The sequence below is a fragment of the Entelurus aequoreus genome, linkage group LG20 (assembly GCF_033978785.1).
Source record: "Entelurus aequoreus isolate RoL-2023_Sb linkage group LG20, RoL_Eaeq_v1.1, whole genome shotgun sequence".
NCBI classification, from domain to species: domain Eukaryota; kingdom Metazoa; phylum Chordata; class Actinopteri; order Syngnathiformes; family Syngnathidae; genus Entelurus; species Entelurus aequoreus.
The window spans coordinates 48,245,294-48,261,298 of NC_084750.1; the positions used below are offsets into that span (position 1 = coordinate 48,245,294).

Consider the following 16,005-nt stretch of genomic DNA (forward strand, 5'->3'; position numbering starts at 1 on the left):
CCGTGTGTCTGGTTTATACAGAGCACAAAGCAAAAAAAAACTTTGTATGGAGTGTTATTTCATTTTAAATTTCAAAAGAGTTTTGTGGCTCCCATTGTTGTCTTTAATTTGTGGAACGGGTCAAAATGGCTCTTTGAGTGGTAAAGGTTGCCGACCCCTGTAGTAGGTTAATGGCTGCACCAATATGAAGGAAATAACAGGTCAGTATAGCTTTTACACACATAAATAACTTGTCAAACCTGCCAGCTAGCAGGCTAGGTTTACAGCGTCAGTTACCATGGTAACTGACTCTGACTTTGTCTTACCTCTCTATATTTGGAGGTAAAACTCTCGAGGAGTTTGCACTTAACCTGCTCTCTGGAATATTCCCCCGGTGACTGTGTGAGTTTTGTGTAAACATGTTGATACACATTGTTACAAACTGAGAGGAACATCAACCTCTCATAAATATTGTCTGGTTTTTATGAACAACATAAAACAATCAGTGCATCTTCCAATTCATCTTCCTATAGACAATCTATTGAAGAATAGTGTTAATAATAAATATAAAGTTAGTAAAGATGTGAGAGTAAGAAGTAAACAAACCTGTTGTGTGTAACACAACTTGATGTTGTCGCTCCTTCTCCTCTTTTGTTGGACAAAGTTCCTCCTCGTACTCTGCTATGGTTCTTTCGCACATTTTCACACAATCACAACACTTTACACTCACACTTGATCTCTGCTTAGCGATGTGTTTTCATCACTTCTTTGTTAGCAGCTAACAAGCTAAGCTAACTAGCAAGCTAAGCTAGCATCAAAGTGCGCTCGGACTAATATACAAACAGTTATTATTACTCTATTTAATAAAGTGTAATAAAGGACATATATGTGTGCATGGACGCACAGATTAAGAAGACTGAACTGTGACAACTGCAATAACGTCTTCACCGGCAGACGCCATCTTGCCTTATCCTCGCCGTGTTTGCTTCGCGCGCAGTCTTGTCAGATCTCGCGAGAGAAACAAGTAACCAGCTCTTTTCCAGATCTCGCGAGAGAAACAAGTACAACCAGCTCTTTTCCAGATCTCGCAAGAGAAACAAATACAACCAGCTGTCGCCCCCATAGACATCTTATAAGTAGACGCAGCATTGGCTGCTGTGACGCAAGAATTTGGGCCGCCATCTTGAAGTGGTGATGAAGAGCCAGCGAGCAGTCTAAACTGACAGTTGACAGGTAGAAAACAAAGACGCTAAACTGACAGTTGACAGGTAGAAAACAAAGATGCTAAACTGACAAATGACAGGTAGAAAACAAAGACGCTAAACTGACAGTTGACAGGTAGAAAACAAAGATGCTAAACTGACAAATGACAGGTAGAAAACAAAGACGCTAAACTGACAGTTGACAGGTAGGAAACAAAGATGATAAACTGACAGTTGACAGGTAGAAAACAAAGATGCTAAACTGACAGTTGACAGGTAGAAAGCAAAGATGCTAAACTGACAGTTGACAGGTAGAAAACAAAGATGCTAAACTGACAGTTGACAGGTAGAAAACAAAGATGCTAAACTGACAGTTGACAGGTAGAAAACAAAGACGCTAAACTGACAGTTGACAGGTAGAAAACAAAGATGCTAAACTGACAGTTGACAGGTAGAAAACAAAGACGCTAAACTGACAGTTGACAGGTAGAAAACAGATGCTAAACTGACAGTTGACAGGTAGAAAACAAAGATCCTGAACTGACAGTTGACAGGTAGAAAACAAAGATGCTAAACTGACAGTTAACAGGTAGAAAACAAAGATGCTAAACTGACAGTTGACAGGTAGAAAACAAAGATGCTAAACTGACAGTTGACAGGTAGAAAACAAAGATCCTAAACTGACAGTTAACAGGTAGAAAACAAAGATGCTAAACTGACAGTTGACAGGTAGAAAACAAAGATGCTAAACTGACAGTTGACAGGTAGAAAACAAAGATGCTAAACTGACAGTTGACAGGTAGAAAACAAAGATGCTAAACTGACAGTTGACAGGTAGAAAACAAAGACGCTAAACTGACAGTTGACAGGTAGAAAACAAAGACGCTAAACTGACACTTGACAGGTAGAAAACAAAGACGCTAAACTGACAGTTGACAGGTAGAAAACAAAGACGCTAAACTGACAGTTGACAGGTAGAAAACAAAGACGCTAAACTGACAGTTGACAGGTAGAAAACAAAGACGCTAAACTGACAGTTGACAGGTAGAAAACAAACATGCTAAACTGACAGTTGACAGTTAGAAAACAAAGATGCTAAACTGACAGTTGACAGTTAGAAAACAAAGATGCTAAACTGACAGTTGACAGGTAGAAAACAAAGACGCTAAACTGACAGTTGACAGGTTGAAAACAAAGACGCTAAACTGACAGTTGACAGGTAGAAAACAAAGACGCTAAACTGACAGTTGACAGGTAGGAAACAAAGATGCTAAACTGACAGTTGACAGGTAGAAAACAAAGACGCTAAACTGACAGTTGACAGGTAGAAAACAAAGACGCTAAACTGACAGTTGACAGGTAGGAAACAAAGATGATAAACTGACAGTTGACAGGTAGAAAACAAAGATGCTAAACTGACAAATGACAGGTAGAAAACAAAGAAGCTAAACTGACAGGTGACAGGTAGAAAACAAAGACGCTAAACTGACAGTTGACAGGTAGAAAACAATAATGCTAAACTGACAGTTGACAGGTAGAAAACAAAGATGCTAAACTGACAGTTGACAGGTAGAAAACAAAGATGCTAAACTGACAGTTGACAGGTAGAAAGCAAAGATGCTAAACTGACAGTTGACAGGTAGAAAACAAAGATGCTAAACTGACAGTTGACAGGTAGAAAACAAAGATGCTAAACTGACAGTTGACAGGTAGAAAACAAAGATGCTAAACTGACAGTTGACAGGTAGAAAACAAAGACGCTAAACTGACAGTTGACAGGTAGAAAACAAAGACGCTAAACTGACAGTTGACAGGTAGAAAACAGATGCTAAACTGACAGTTGACAGGTAGAAAACAAAGATCCTAAACTGACAGTTGACAGGTAGAAAACAAAGATGCTAAACTGACAGTTGACAGGTAGAAAACAAAGATCCTAAACTGACAGTTAACAGGTAGAAAACAAAGATGCTAAACTGACAGTTGACAGGTAGAAAACAAAGATCCTAAACTGACAGTTAACAGGTAGAAAACAAAGATGCTAAACTGACAGTTGACAGGTAGAAAACAAAGACGCTAAACTGACAGTTAACAGGTAGAAAACAAAGACGCTAAACTGACAGTTGACAGGTAGAAAACAGATGCTAAACTGACAGTTGACAGGTAGAAAACAAAGATCCTAAACTGACAGTTGACAGGTAGAAAACAAAGATGCTAAACTGACAGTTGACAGGTAGAAAACAAAGATCCTAAACTGACAGTTAACAGGTAGAAAACAAAGATGCTAAACTGACAGTTGACAGGTAGAAAACAAAGATCCTAAACTGACAGTTGACAGGTAGAAAACAAAGATGCTAAACTGACAGTTGACAGGTAGAAAACAAAGATGCTAAACTGACAGTTGACAGGTAGAAAACAAAGATGCTAAACTGACAGTTGACAGGTAGAAAACAAAGATGCTAAACTGACAGTTGACAGGTAGAAAACAAAGATGCTAAACTGACAGTTGACAGGTAGAAAACAAAGATGCTAAACTGACAGTTGACAGGTAGAAAACAAAGACGCTAAACTGACAGTTGACAGGTAGAAAACAAAGACGCTAAACTGACAGTTGACAGGTAGGAAACAAAGATGATAAACTGACAGTTGACAGGTAGAAAACAAAGATGCTAAACTGACAAATGACAGGTAGAAAACAAAGAAGCTAAACTGACAGGTGACAGGTAGAAAACAAAGACGCTAAACTGACAGTTGACAGGTAGAAAACAATAATGCTAAACTGACAGTTGACAGGTAGAAAACAAAGATGCTAAACTGACAGTTGACAGGTAGAAAACAAAGATGCTAAACTGACAGTTGACAGGTAGAAAGCAAAGATGCTAAACTGACAGTTGACAGGTAGAAAACAAAGATGCTAAACTGACAGTTGACAGGTAGAAAACAAAGATGCTAAACTGACAGTTGACAGGTAGAAAACAAAGACGCTAAACTGACAGTTGACAGGTAGAAAACAAAGATGCTAAACTGACAGTTAACAGGTAGAAAACAAAGACGCTAAACTGACAGTTGACAGGTAGAAAACAGATGCTAAACTGACAGTTGACAGGTAGAAAACAAAGATCCTAAACTGACAGTTGACAGGTAGAAAACAAAGATGCTAAACTGACAGTTGACAGGTAGAAAACAAAGATCCTAAACTGACAGTTAACAGGTAGAAAACAAAGATGCTAAACTGACAGTTGACAGGTAGAAAACAAAGATGCTAAACTGACAGTTGACAGGTAGAAAACAAAGATGCTAAACTGACAGTTGACAGGTAGAAAACAAAGATGCTAAACTGACAGTTGACAGGTAGAAAACAAAGACGCTAAACTGACAGTTGACAGGTAGAAAACAAAGACGCTAAACTGACACTTGACAGGTAGAAAAGAAAGACGCTAAACTGACAGTTGACAGGTAGAAAACAAAGACGCTAAACTGACAGTTGACAGGTAGAAAACAAAGACGCTAAACTGACAGTTGACAGGTAGAAAACAAAGACGCTAAACTGACAGTTGACAGGTAGAAAACAAAGACGCTAAACTGACACTTGACAGGTAGAAAACAAAGACGCTAAACTGACAGTTGACAGGTAGAAAACAAAGACGCTAAACTGACAGTTGACAGGTAGAAAACAAAGACGCTAAACTGACAGGTGACAGGTAGAAAACAAAGACGCTAAACTGACAGTTGACAGGTAGAAAACAAAGATGCTAAACTGACAGTTGACAGGTAGAAAACAAAGATGCTAAACTGACAGTTGACAGGTAGAAAACAAAGATGCTAAACTGACAGTTGACAGGTAGAAAGCAAAGATGCTAAACTGACAGTTGACAGGTAGAAAACAAAGATCCTAAACTGACAGTTGACAGGTAGAAAACAAAGACGCTAAACTGACAGTTGACAGGTAGAAAACAAAGACGCTAAACTGACAGTTGACAGGTAGAAAACAAAGATGCTAAACTGACAGTTGACAGTTAGAAAACAAAGATGCTAAACTGACAGTTGACAGGTAGAAAACAAAGACGCTAAACTGACGGTTGACAGGTTGAAAACAAAGACGCTAAACTGACAGTTGACAGGTAGAAAACAAAGACGCTAAACTGACAGTTGACAGGTAGAAAACAAAGATGCTAAACTGACAGTTGACAGGTAGAAAACAAAGACGCTAAACTGACAGTTGACAGGTAGAAAACAAAGACGCTAAACTGACAGTTGACAGGTAGAAAACAAAGATGCTAAACTGACTGTTGACAGGTAGAAAACAAAGATGCTAAACTGACAGTTGACAGGTAGAAAACAAAGACGCTAAACTGACACTTGACAGGTAGAAAACAAAGACGCTAAACTGACAGTTGACAGGTAGAAAACAAAGACGCTAAACTGACAGGTGACAGGTAGAAAACAAAGACGCTAAACTGACAGTTGACAGGTAGAAAACAAAGATGCTAAACTGACAGTTGACAGGTAGAAAACAAAGATGCTAAACTGACAGTTGACAGGTAGAAAACAAAGATGCTAAACTGACAGTTGACAGGTAGAAAGCAAAGATGCTAAACTGACAGTTGACAGGTAGAAAACAAAGATCCTAAACTGACAGTTGACAGGTAGAAAACAAAGACGCTAAACTGACAGTTGACAGGTAGAAAACAAAGACGCTAAACTGACAGTTGACAGGTAGAAAACAAAGATGCTAAACTGACAGTTGACAGTTAGAAAACAAAGATGCTAAACTGACAGTTGACAGGTAGAAAACAAAGACGCTAAACTGACGGTTGACAGGTTGAAAACAAAGACGCTAAACTGACAGTTGACAGGTAGAAAAAAAAGACGCTAAACTGACAGTTGACAGGTAGAAAACAAAGATGCTAAACTGACAGTTGACAGGTAGAAAACAAAGACGCTAAACTGACAGTTGACAGGTAGAAAACAAAGACGCTAAACTGACAGTTGACAGGTAGAAAACAAAGATGCTAAACTGACTGTTGACAGGTAGAAAACAAAGATGCTAAACTGACAGTTGACAGGTAGAAAACAAAGATGCTAAACTGACAGTTGACAGGTAGAAAACAAAGATCCTAAACTGACAGTTGACAGGTAGAAAACAAAGATGCTAAACTGACAGTTGACAGGTAGAAAACAAAGATCCTAAACTGACAGTTGACAGGTAGAAAACAAAGATCCTAAACTGACAGTTGACAGGTAGAAAACAAAGATGCTAAACTGACAGTTGACAGTTAGAAAACAAAGACGCTAAACTGACAGTTGACAGGTAGAAAACAAAGATGCTAAACTGACAGTTGACAGGTAGAAAACAAAGACGCTAAACTGACAGTTGACAGGTAGAAAACAAAGATGCTAAACTGACAGTTGACACGTAGAAAACAAAGATGCTAAACTGACAGTTGACAGGTAGAAAACAAAGATGCTAAACTGACAGTTGACAGGTAGAAAACAAAGATGCTAAACTGACAGTTGACAGGTAGAAAACAAAGATGCTAAACTGACAGTTGACAGGTACAAAACAAAGATCCTAAACTGACAGTTGACAGGTAGAAAACAAAGATGCTAAACTGACAGTTGACAGGTAGAAAACAAAGATGCTAAACTGACACTTGACAGGTAGAAAACAAAGACGCTAAACTGACAGTTGACAGGTAGAAAACAAAGATGCTAAACTGACACTTGACAGGTAGAAAACAAAGATGCTAAACTGACAGTTGACAGGTAGAAAACAAAGATGCTAAACTGACAGTTGACAGGTAGAAAACAAAGATACTAAACTGACAGTTGACAGGTAGAAAACAAAGATCCTAAACTGACAGTTGACAGGTAGAAAACAAAGATGCTAAACTGACAGTTGACAGGTAGAAAACAAAGATCCTAAACTGACAGTTAACAGGTAGAAAACAAAGATGCTAAACTGACAGTTGACAGGTAGAAAACAAAGATGCTAAACTGACAGTTGACAGGTAGAAAACAAAGATGCTAAACTGACAGTTGACAGGTAGAAAACAAAGATGCTAAACTGACAGTTGACAGGTAGAAAACAAAGACGCTAAACTGACAGTTGACAGGTAGAAAACAAAGACGCTAAACTGACACTTGACAGGTAGAAAAGAAAGACGCTAAACTGACAGTTGACAGGTAGAAAACAAAGACGCTAAACTGACAGTTGACAGGTAGAAAACAAAGACGCTAAACTGACAGTTGACAGGTAGAAAACAAAGACGCTAAACTGACAGTTGACAGGTAGAAAACAAAGACGCTAAACTGACAGTTGACAGGTAGAAAACAAAGATGCTAAACTGACAGTTGACAGGTAGAAAACAAAGACGCTAAACTGACAGGTGACAGGTAGAAAACAAAGACGCTAAACTGACAGTTGACAGGTAGAAAACAAAGATGCTAAACTGACAGTTGACAGGTAGAAAACAAAGATGCTAAACTGACAGTTGACAGGTAGAAAACAAAGATGCTAAACTGACAGTTGACAGGTAGAAAGCAAAGATGCTAAACTGACAGTTGACAGGTAGAAAACAAAGATCCTAAACTGACAGTTGACAGGTAGAAAACAAAGACGCTAAACTGACAGTTGACAGGTAGAAAACAAAGACGCTAAACTGACAGTTGACAGGTAGAAAACAAAGATGCTAAACTGACAGTTGACAGTTAGAAAACAAAGATGCTAAACTGACAGTTGACAGGTAGAAAACAAAGACGCTAAACTGACGGTTGACAGGTTGAAAACAAAGACGCTAAACTGACAGTTGACAGGTAGAAAACAAAGACGCTAAACTGACAGTTGACAGGTAGAAAACAAAGATGCTAAACTGACAGTTGACAGGTAGAAAACAAAGACGCTAAACTGACAGTTGACAGGTAGAAAACAAAGACGCTAAACTGACAGTTGACAGGTAGAAAACAAAGATGCTAAACTGACTGTTGACAGGTAGAAAACAAAGATGCTAAACTGACAGTTGACAGGTAGAAAACAAAGACGCTAAACTGACACTTGACAGGTAGAAAACAAAGACGCTAAACTGACAGTTGACAGGTAGAAAACAAAGACGCTAAACTGACAGGTGACAGGTAGAAAACAAAGACGCTAAACTGACAGTTGACAGGTAGAAAACAAAGATGCTAAACTGACAGTTGACAGGTAGAAAACAAAGATGCTAAACTGACAGTTGACAGGTAGAAAACAAAGATGCTAAACTGACAGTTGACAGGTAGAAAGCAAAGATGCTAAACTGACAGTTGACAGGTAGAAAACAAAGATCCTAAACTGACAGTTGACAGGTAGAAAACAAAGACGCTAAACTGACAGTTGACAGGTAGAAAACAAAGACGCTAAACTGACAGTTGACAGGTAGAAAACAAAGATGCTAAACTGACAGTTGACAGTTAGAAAACAAAGATGCTAAACTGACAGTTGACAGGTAGAAAACAAAGACGCTAAACTGACGGTTGACAGGTTGAAAACAAAGACGCTAAACTGACAGTTGACAGGTAGAAAAAAAAGACGCTAAACTGACAGTTGACAGGTAGAAAACAAAGATGCTAAACTGACAGTTGACAGGTAGAAAACAAAGACGCTAAACTGACAGTTGACAGGTAGAAAACAAAGACGCTAAACTGACAGTTGACAGGTAGAAAACAAAGATGCTAAACTGACTGTTGACAGGTAGAAAACAAAGATGCTAAACTGACAGTTGACAGGTAGAAAACAAAGATGCTAAACTGACAGTTGACAGGTAGAAAACAAAGATCCTAAACTGACAGTTGACAGGTAGAAAACAAAGATGCTAAACTGACAGTTGACAGGTAGAAAACAAAGATCCTAAACTGACAGTTGACAGGTAGAAAACAAAGATCCTAAACTGACAGTTGACAGGTAGAAAACAAAGATGCTAAACTGACAGTTGACAGTTAGAAAACAAAGACGCTAAACTGACAGTTGACAGGTAGAAAACAAAGATGCTAAACTGACAGTTGACAGGTAGAAAACAAAGACGCTAAACTGACAGTTGACAGGTAGAAAACAAAGATGCTAAACTGACAGTTGACACGTAGAAAACAAAGATGCTAAACTGACAGTTGACAGGTAGAAAACAAAGATGCTAAACTGACAGTTGACAGGTAGAAAACAAAGATGCTAAACTGACAGTTGACAGGTAGAAAACAAAGATGCTAAACTGACAGTTGACAGGTACAAAACAAAGATCCTAAACTGACAGTTGACAGGTAGAAAACAAAGATGCTAAACTGACAGTTGACAGGTAGAAAACAAAGATGCTAAACTGACACTTGACAGGTAGAAAACAAAGACGCTAAACTGACAGTTGACAGGTAGAAAACAAAGATGCTAAACTGACACTTGACAGGTAGAAAACAAAGATGCTAAACTGACAGTTGACAGGTAGAAAACAAAGATGCTAAACTGACAGTTGACAGGTAGAAAACAAAGATACTAAACTGACAGTTGACAGGTAGAAAACAAAGATGCTGAACTTTCAGTTGACAGGTAGAAAACAAAGTCGCTAAACTGACAGTTGACAGGTAGAAAACAAAGATATTAAACTGACAGTTGACAGGTAGAAAACAACGATGCTAAACTGACAGTTTACAGGTAGAAAACAAATATGCTAAACTGACACTTGACAGGTAGAAAACAAAGATGCTAAACTGACAGTTGACAGGTAGAAAACAAAGATGCTAAACTGACAGTTGACAGGTAGAAAACAAAGATGCTAAACTGACAGTTGACAGGTAGAAAACAAAGACGCTAAACTGACAGTTGACAGGTAGAAAAGAAAGTTGATAAACTGACAATTGACAGGTAGAAAACAAAGATGCTAAACTGACAGTTGACAGGTACAAAACAAAGATGCTAAACTGACAAATGACAGGTAGAAAACAAAGATGCTAAACTGACAGTTGACAGGTAGAAAACGAAGACGCTAAACTGACAGTTGACAGGTACAAAACAAAGATCCTAAACTGACAGTTGACAGGTAGAAAACAAAGATGCTAAACTGACAAATGACAGGTAGAAAACAAAGATGCTAAACTGACAAATGACAGGTAGAAAACAAAGACGCTAAACTGACAGTTGACAGGTAGAAAACAAAGATCCTAAACTGACAGTTGACAGGTATAAAACAAAGATGCTAAACTGACAGTTAACAGGTAGAAAACAAAGATGCTAAACTGACAGTTAACAGGTAGAAAACAAAGATGCTAAACTGACAGTTGACAGGTAGAAAACAAAGACGCTAAATTGACAGTTGACAGGTAGAAAACAAAGATGCTAAACTGACAGTTGACAGGTAGAAAACAAAGATGCTAAACTGACAGTTGACAGGTAGAAAACAAAGATGCTAAACTGACAGTTGACAGGTAGAAAACAAAGATGCTAAACTGACAGTTGACAGGTAGAAAACAAAGACGCTAAACTGACAGTTGACAGGTAGAAAACAAAGACGCTAAATTGACAGTTGACAGGTAGAAAACAAAGATGCTAAACTGACAGTTGACAGGTAGAAAACAAAGATGCTAAACTGACAGTTGACAGGTAGAAAACAAAGATGCTAAACTGACAGTTGACAGGTAGAAAACAAAGATGCTAAACTGACAGTTGACAGGTAGAAAACAAAGATGCTAAACTGACAGTTGACAGGTAGAAAACAAAGATGCTAAACTTACAGTTGACAGGTAGAAAAAAAATATCCTAAACTGACAGTTGACAGGTAGAAAACAAAGACGCTAAACTGACAGTTGACAGGGAGAAAACAAAGATGCTAAACTGACAGTTGACAGGGAGAAAACAAAGATGCTAAACTGACAGTTGACAGGTAGAAAACAAAGATCCTAAACTGACAGTTGACAGGTAGAAAACAAAGATGCTAAACTGACAGTTGACAGGTAGAAAACAAAGATGCTAAACTGACAGTTGACAGGTAGAAAACAAAGATGATAAACTGACAGTTGACAGGTAGAAAACAAAGATGCTAAACTGACAGTTGACAGGTAGAAAACAAAGATGCTAAACTGACAAATGACATGTAGAAAACAAAGACGCTACACTGACAGTTGACAGGTAGAAAACAAAGACGCTAAACTGACAGTTGACAGGTAGAAAACAAAGACGCTAAACTGACAGTTGACAGGTAGAAAACAAAGATCCTAAACTGATAGTTGACAGGTAGAAAACAAAGACGCTAAACTGACAGTTGACAGGTAGAAAACAAAGATGCTAAACTGACAAATGACAGGTAGAAAACAAAGATGCTAAACTGACAGTTGACAGGTAGAAAACAAAGATGCTAAACTGACAAATGACAGGTAGAAAACAAAGATGCTAAACTGACAGTTGACAGGTAGAAAACAAAGACGCTAAACTGACAGTTGACAGGTAGAAAACAAAGACGCTAAACTGACAGTTGACAGGTAGAAAACAAAGACGCTAAACTGACAGTTGACAGGTAGAAAACAAAGACGCTAAACTGACAGTTGACAGGTGGAAAACAAAGATGCTAAACTGACAGTTGACAGGTAGAAAACAAAGATGCTAAACTGACAGTTGACAGGTAGAAAACAAAGATGCTAATCTGACAGTTGACAGGTAGAAAACAAAGATGCTAAACTGACAGTTGACAGGTAGAAAACAAAGACGCTAAACTGACAGTTGACAGGTAGAAAACAAAGATGCTAAACTGACAGTTGACAGGTAGAAAACAAAGATGCTAAACTGACAGTTGACAGGTAGAAAACAAAGATGCTAAACTGACAGTTGACAGGTAGAAAACAAAGACGCTAAACTGACAGTTGACAGGTAGAAAACAAAGATGCTAAACTGACAGTTGACAGGTAGAAAACAAAGATGCTAAACTGACAGTTGACAGGTAGAAAACAAAGACGCTAAACTGACAGTTGACAGGTAGAAAACAAAGATGCTAAACTGACAGTTGACAGGTAGAAAACAAAGACGCTAAACTGACAGTTGACAGGATGAAAACAAAGATGCTAAACTGACAGTTGACAGGTAGAAAACAAAGATGCTAAACTGACAGTTGACAGGTAGAAAACAAAGACGCTAAACTGACAGTTGACAGGATGAAAACAAAGATGCTAAACTGACAGTTGACAGGTAGAAAACAAAGACGCTAAACTGACAGTTGACAGGTAGAAAACAAAGATGCTAAACTGACAGTTGACAGGTAGAAAACAAAGACGCTAAACTGACAGTTGACAGGATGAAAACAAAGATGCTAAACTGACAGTTGACAGGTAGAAAACAAAGATGCTAAACTGACAGTTGACAGGTAGAAAACAAAGACGCTAAACTGACAGTTGACAGGTAGAAAACAAAGATGATAAACTGACAGTTGACAGGTAGAAAACAAAGACGCTAAACTGATAGTTGACAGGTAGAAAACAAAGATGCTAAACTAACAGTTGACAGGTAGAAAACAAGTTTCAAGTTTCAAGTTTATTATTCTTCGGTCAATCGTCAACAAAATAAACAAACAGTTGTACATTCTTAAATTGAAAATGAAAATGTTGCAGACCGAAAGGGTTTAGGCTGAAGTTGAACACTTATTGCGCCTAACCCTATAAACAATGTCAAGTACAAAATAAACTTCCGAAAATTATTGAATGTCCATTGTACAACATATTATAAATACACATTATATATAACATAAACACAGTTCAATTATATACACAGTAAAGGCATGTGAAATATCCTTGTAGACATGTTAAACCTTTGTACCAATTTATATACTATATACAAACAATTGTACTTCCATTATTTTTTATAACCCACATTTAGTATTTTAATTAACATTGATCATAGAATTAACTACTGTGTTGATTCTAGAGTGATATATTTTTTCAAGACATTGGTCTTAAAGTGTTTTTTAAATGTGTGAATAGAACTGGAACATGTTAAGGAATCATCCAAGCTGTTCCACAGTTGAACCCCTCTGACAGAAACACATCTACTTTTTAAGCTTGTTCTTATCTTAGCTTTCTGGAAGACAGCTGAACCTCTGAGGTCATAGGGATTCTCTCTGGGTTTGAAGCTCTCCTGTAGACACCCAGGCAGCATGTGGTTATGAGCTTTGTACGTCACAATAGCAGTGTTGAGGTCAACAAGATCGTGCAGTTTTAATGTTTTTAATTTAATAAACAGAGCATTGGTATGGTCATGATAATCTGCATAATTTACAATTCTAATCGCTTTCTTTTGAAGTAAGAATATAGATTTAATGTCTGTTTTGTAATTGTTACCCCAGATTTCGACACAATAATTAAGATAAGGGAGTACAAAAGAATTATATAACATGATAAGAGCCTTTTGATTTACGGAGTTTTTTATTTTATGTAACATAGCAATATTTTTTGCCATCTTTGTCTTAAGTATATTTATGTGCAGTTTCCAATTTAATTTATCATCTATATGGATTCCCAAAAATTTTGTTGAATACACCCTTTCTATCTCCATATCATCAATTCTTATATGACACTGTTTGTTATTTTTCCTATTTCCAAAAATTATATATTTTGTTTTATTTAGGTTGATTGATAGTTTATTGGCATCAAACCATTGCTTTAGTATGTGGAGTTCACTCTCTACAGTCCCTAAGAGTTGGCCAAGGTCTTGCCCAGAACAGTACAGACTTGTATCGTCAGCAAAGAGAATACAGTTGAGTTTTTTAAAGATTTTACAGATATCATTAATGTACAATAAAAACAATTTTGGTCCCAATACAGAACCTTGGGGTACTCCATGTGTTATAATCTTTTTATCTGAATCTACATTATTCATATGCACGTACTGTTCTCTGCCACCAAGATAACTTTTCAACCAATCATGAGCAAGACCTCTAAAACCATACCTCTGCATTTTGTTTAAAAGCAATGTATGATCGATGGTGTCAAAGGCCTTGCTCAGGTCAATAAAAAGGCCAACAACAAACTCCCTCTTATCAATTGCAGTGGTTACCTCCTCAACTAGTTCCATCACTGCCATGGAAGAGGACCTGTTTGGTGGAAAACCGTATTGGTGTTCACTTAGCAAGTGATGCTTATCAATAAAACTGTCTAATCTTGACACAAATAATTTTTCAAGGATTTTTGAAAATTGTGAGAGTATAGAAATAGGCCTATAGTTGGTGAACTGATGCTTATCTCCACTTTTGAAGATGGGAATAACTTTTGCCGTTTTCATTTTCTTTGGGAAAACACCTTTTATAAAAGAAATATTACATACATAAGTGAAGGGAACAGCTATAAAATCAACAATTTCCCTGATCAGAGAAAAGTCCAAGTCACAGCAGTCTGTTGACTTCTTGTTTTCTTGAGAATTTATAATTTCTGTGATTTCACTTTCATGGACGGGGGAAATAAAAAACGATTCTAAGTTGCTTTGAATGGTATTTTCATTAAATTTGACACAGTTTTCGGGTTGTACAATTTCATTTGCTAAATTAGGTCCAACATTCACAAAGAAGGTGTTAAAAGCATCCGTTATTTCCTTAGGGTCATTTAGAGTTTGATTATTTTCTATGAAATAGCTTGGATGTTCCTTATTTGTCATGTTTTTTTTAATGATACCATTCAAAACTTTCCACGTACCCTGGATGCTATTTTTATGTTGTTCTAATAGGTTACAGTAATATGTTCTTTTGCTGTGCTTTATTATTTGTGTTAACTTATTTTTATACGTTTTATATTTGTGTTCAGTTTCTTTGGTTCTGTGCTTTAAATGTCTTCTGTAAAGATAATTTTTCTTTTTGCAGGACTTCAATAGTCCCTTTGTGATCCATGGTTTGTCCTTAACAGTGCTGTCCTTAATGTCATGTTTTTTCATTGGACAGTGCTTATCATACAATGTTATGAAAATGTTGAGAAAATGTTCATATGCCTCATCTGGGTCTGTGGAGGTATAAACCTCCCCCCAGTCTTGAGCACATAACTCAGACTTAAAAGCTGCCATAGTTTCTGGCGTTTGATGTCTAACAAATCTATATTGAACTGCTTTTTTGGTCCCTCTCTGATCAAAGAAATTGTGGAAAATACTGAATACAGGTAGATGATCACTTATGTCATTGAGTAGTAGTCCTGCTGTTATTTGATTCTCAGGTTGATTGGTGAAAATGTTATCTATCAGTGTGGCAAAGTCTACTGTTATTCTGGTAGGTTTTATGATAAGGGGAAAAAAATTATTACTGTACAATCCTGTTATAAAATCGGTTGTTTTGGTACTGTCCATGGGGTTCAGAAGATTAATATTAAAATCACCGCACACAATATGGAGCTTGTTTGACTTATTAAACAAATAGTCCAATTTTTGATTAAATGTGTCTAGACATGATCCAGGTGTTCTATAAACACAACTAACATTTATTTTTTTTGATTTTTCTACTTCAATTTCTACAGTAATACATTCAAAAATTCCAGCTATAGCAGTTGATTTGCTGTCAATTTTCCAACATTTTAAATCATGATTTACAAAAAGTGCTACTCCTCCTCCCCTTTTTCCAACTCTGTTTGTGGTGAATAATTCATAACCATCCAATCTCATATCACAACACTTGTTCTCATCGAGCCAAGTCTCTGAGACGGCAACAATACTAAATTTTTTGAACTGGCTCAGATATTCACTAATATTGTCAACATTTTTATACAAGCTTCGGCTATTAAAATGTATTACAGTAAAAGATTTGTCCATATTCACACATTTAAATTGTTCGTCTGTGTAGTACTCACAGTTTCTGGT

The 16,005-nt window shown here is 37.1% G+C and overlaps 2 protein-coding genes across 7 annotated transcripts in view; one reads left to right on the top strand and one right to left on the bottom strand.

The window, feature by feature from the left end:
* LOC133636327 (zinc finger protein 37-like) overlaps nucleotides 1–16,005 on the top strand; it is a 497,781-nt gene that overhangs the window by 398,921 nt on the left and 82,855 nt on the right. The window lies entirely within an intron of this gene.
* LOC133636328 (gastrula zinc finger protein XlCGF57.1-like) overlaps nucleotides 1–16,005 on the bottom strand; it is a 346,899-nt gene that overhangs the window by 182,626 nt on the left and 148,268 nt on the right. Inside the window, exon 1 of one of the 5 annotated variants that reach the window (XM_062030239.1) lies at nucleotides 586–960. The exons of the other annotated variants lie outside the window; for them this stretch is intronic. Within the exon in view, the coding sequence (XP_061886223.1) occupies nucleotides 586–679 (94 nt within the window). The 5' untranslated portion in view covers nucleotides 680–960. Of the gene's footprint in view, nucleotides 1–585; nucleotides 961–16,005 lie in introns of those variants that run through there. 5 annotated transcript variants of the gene reach the window in all.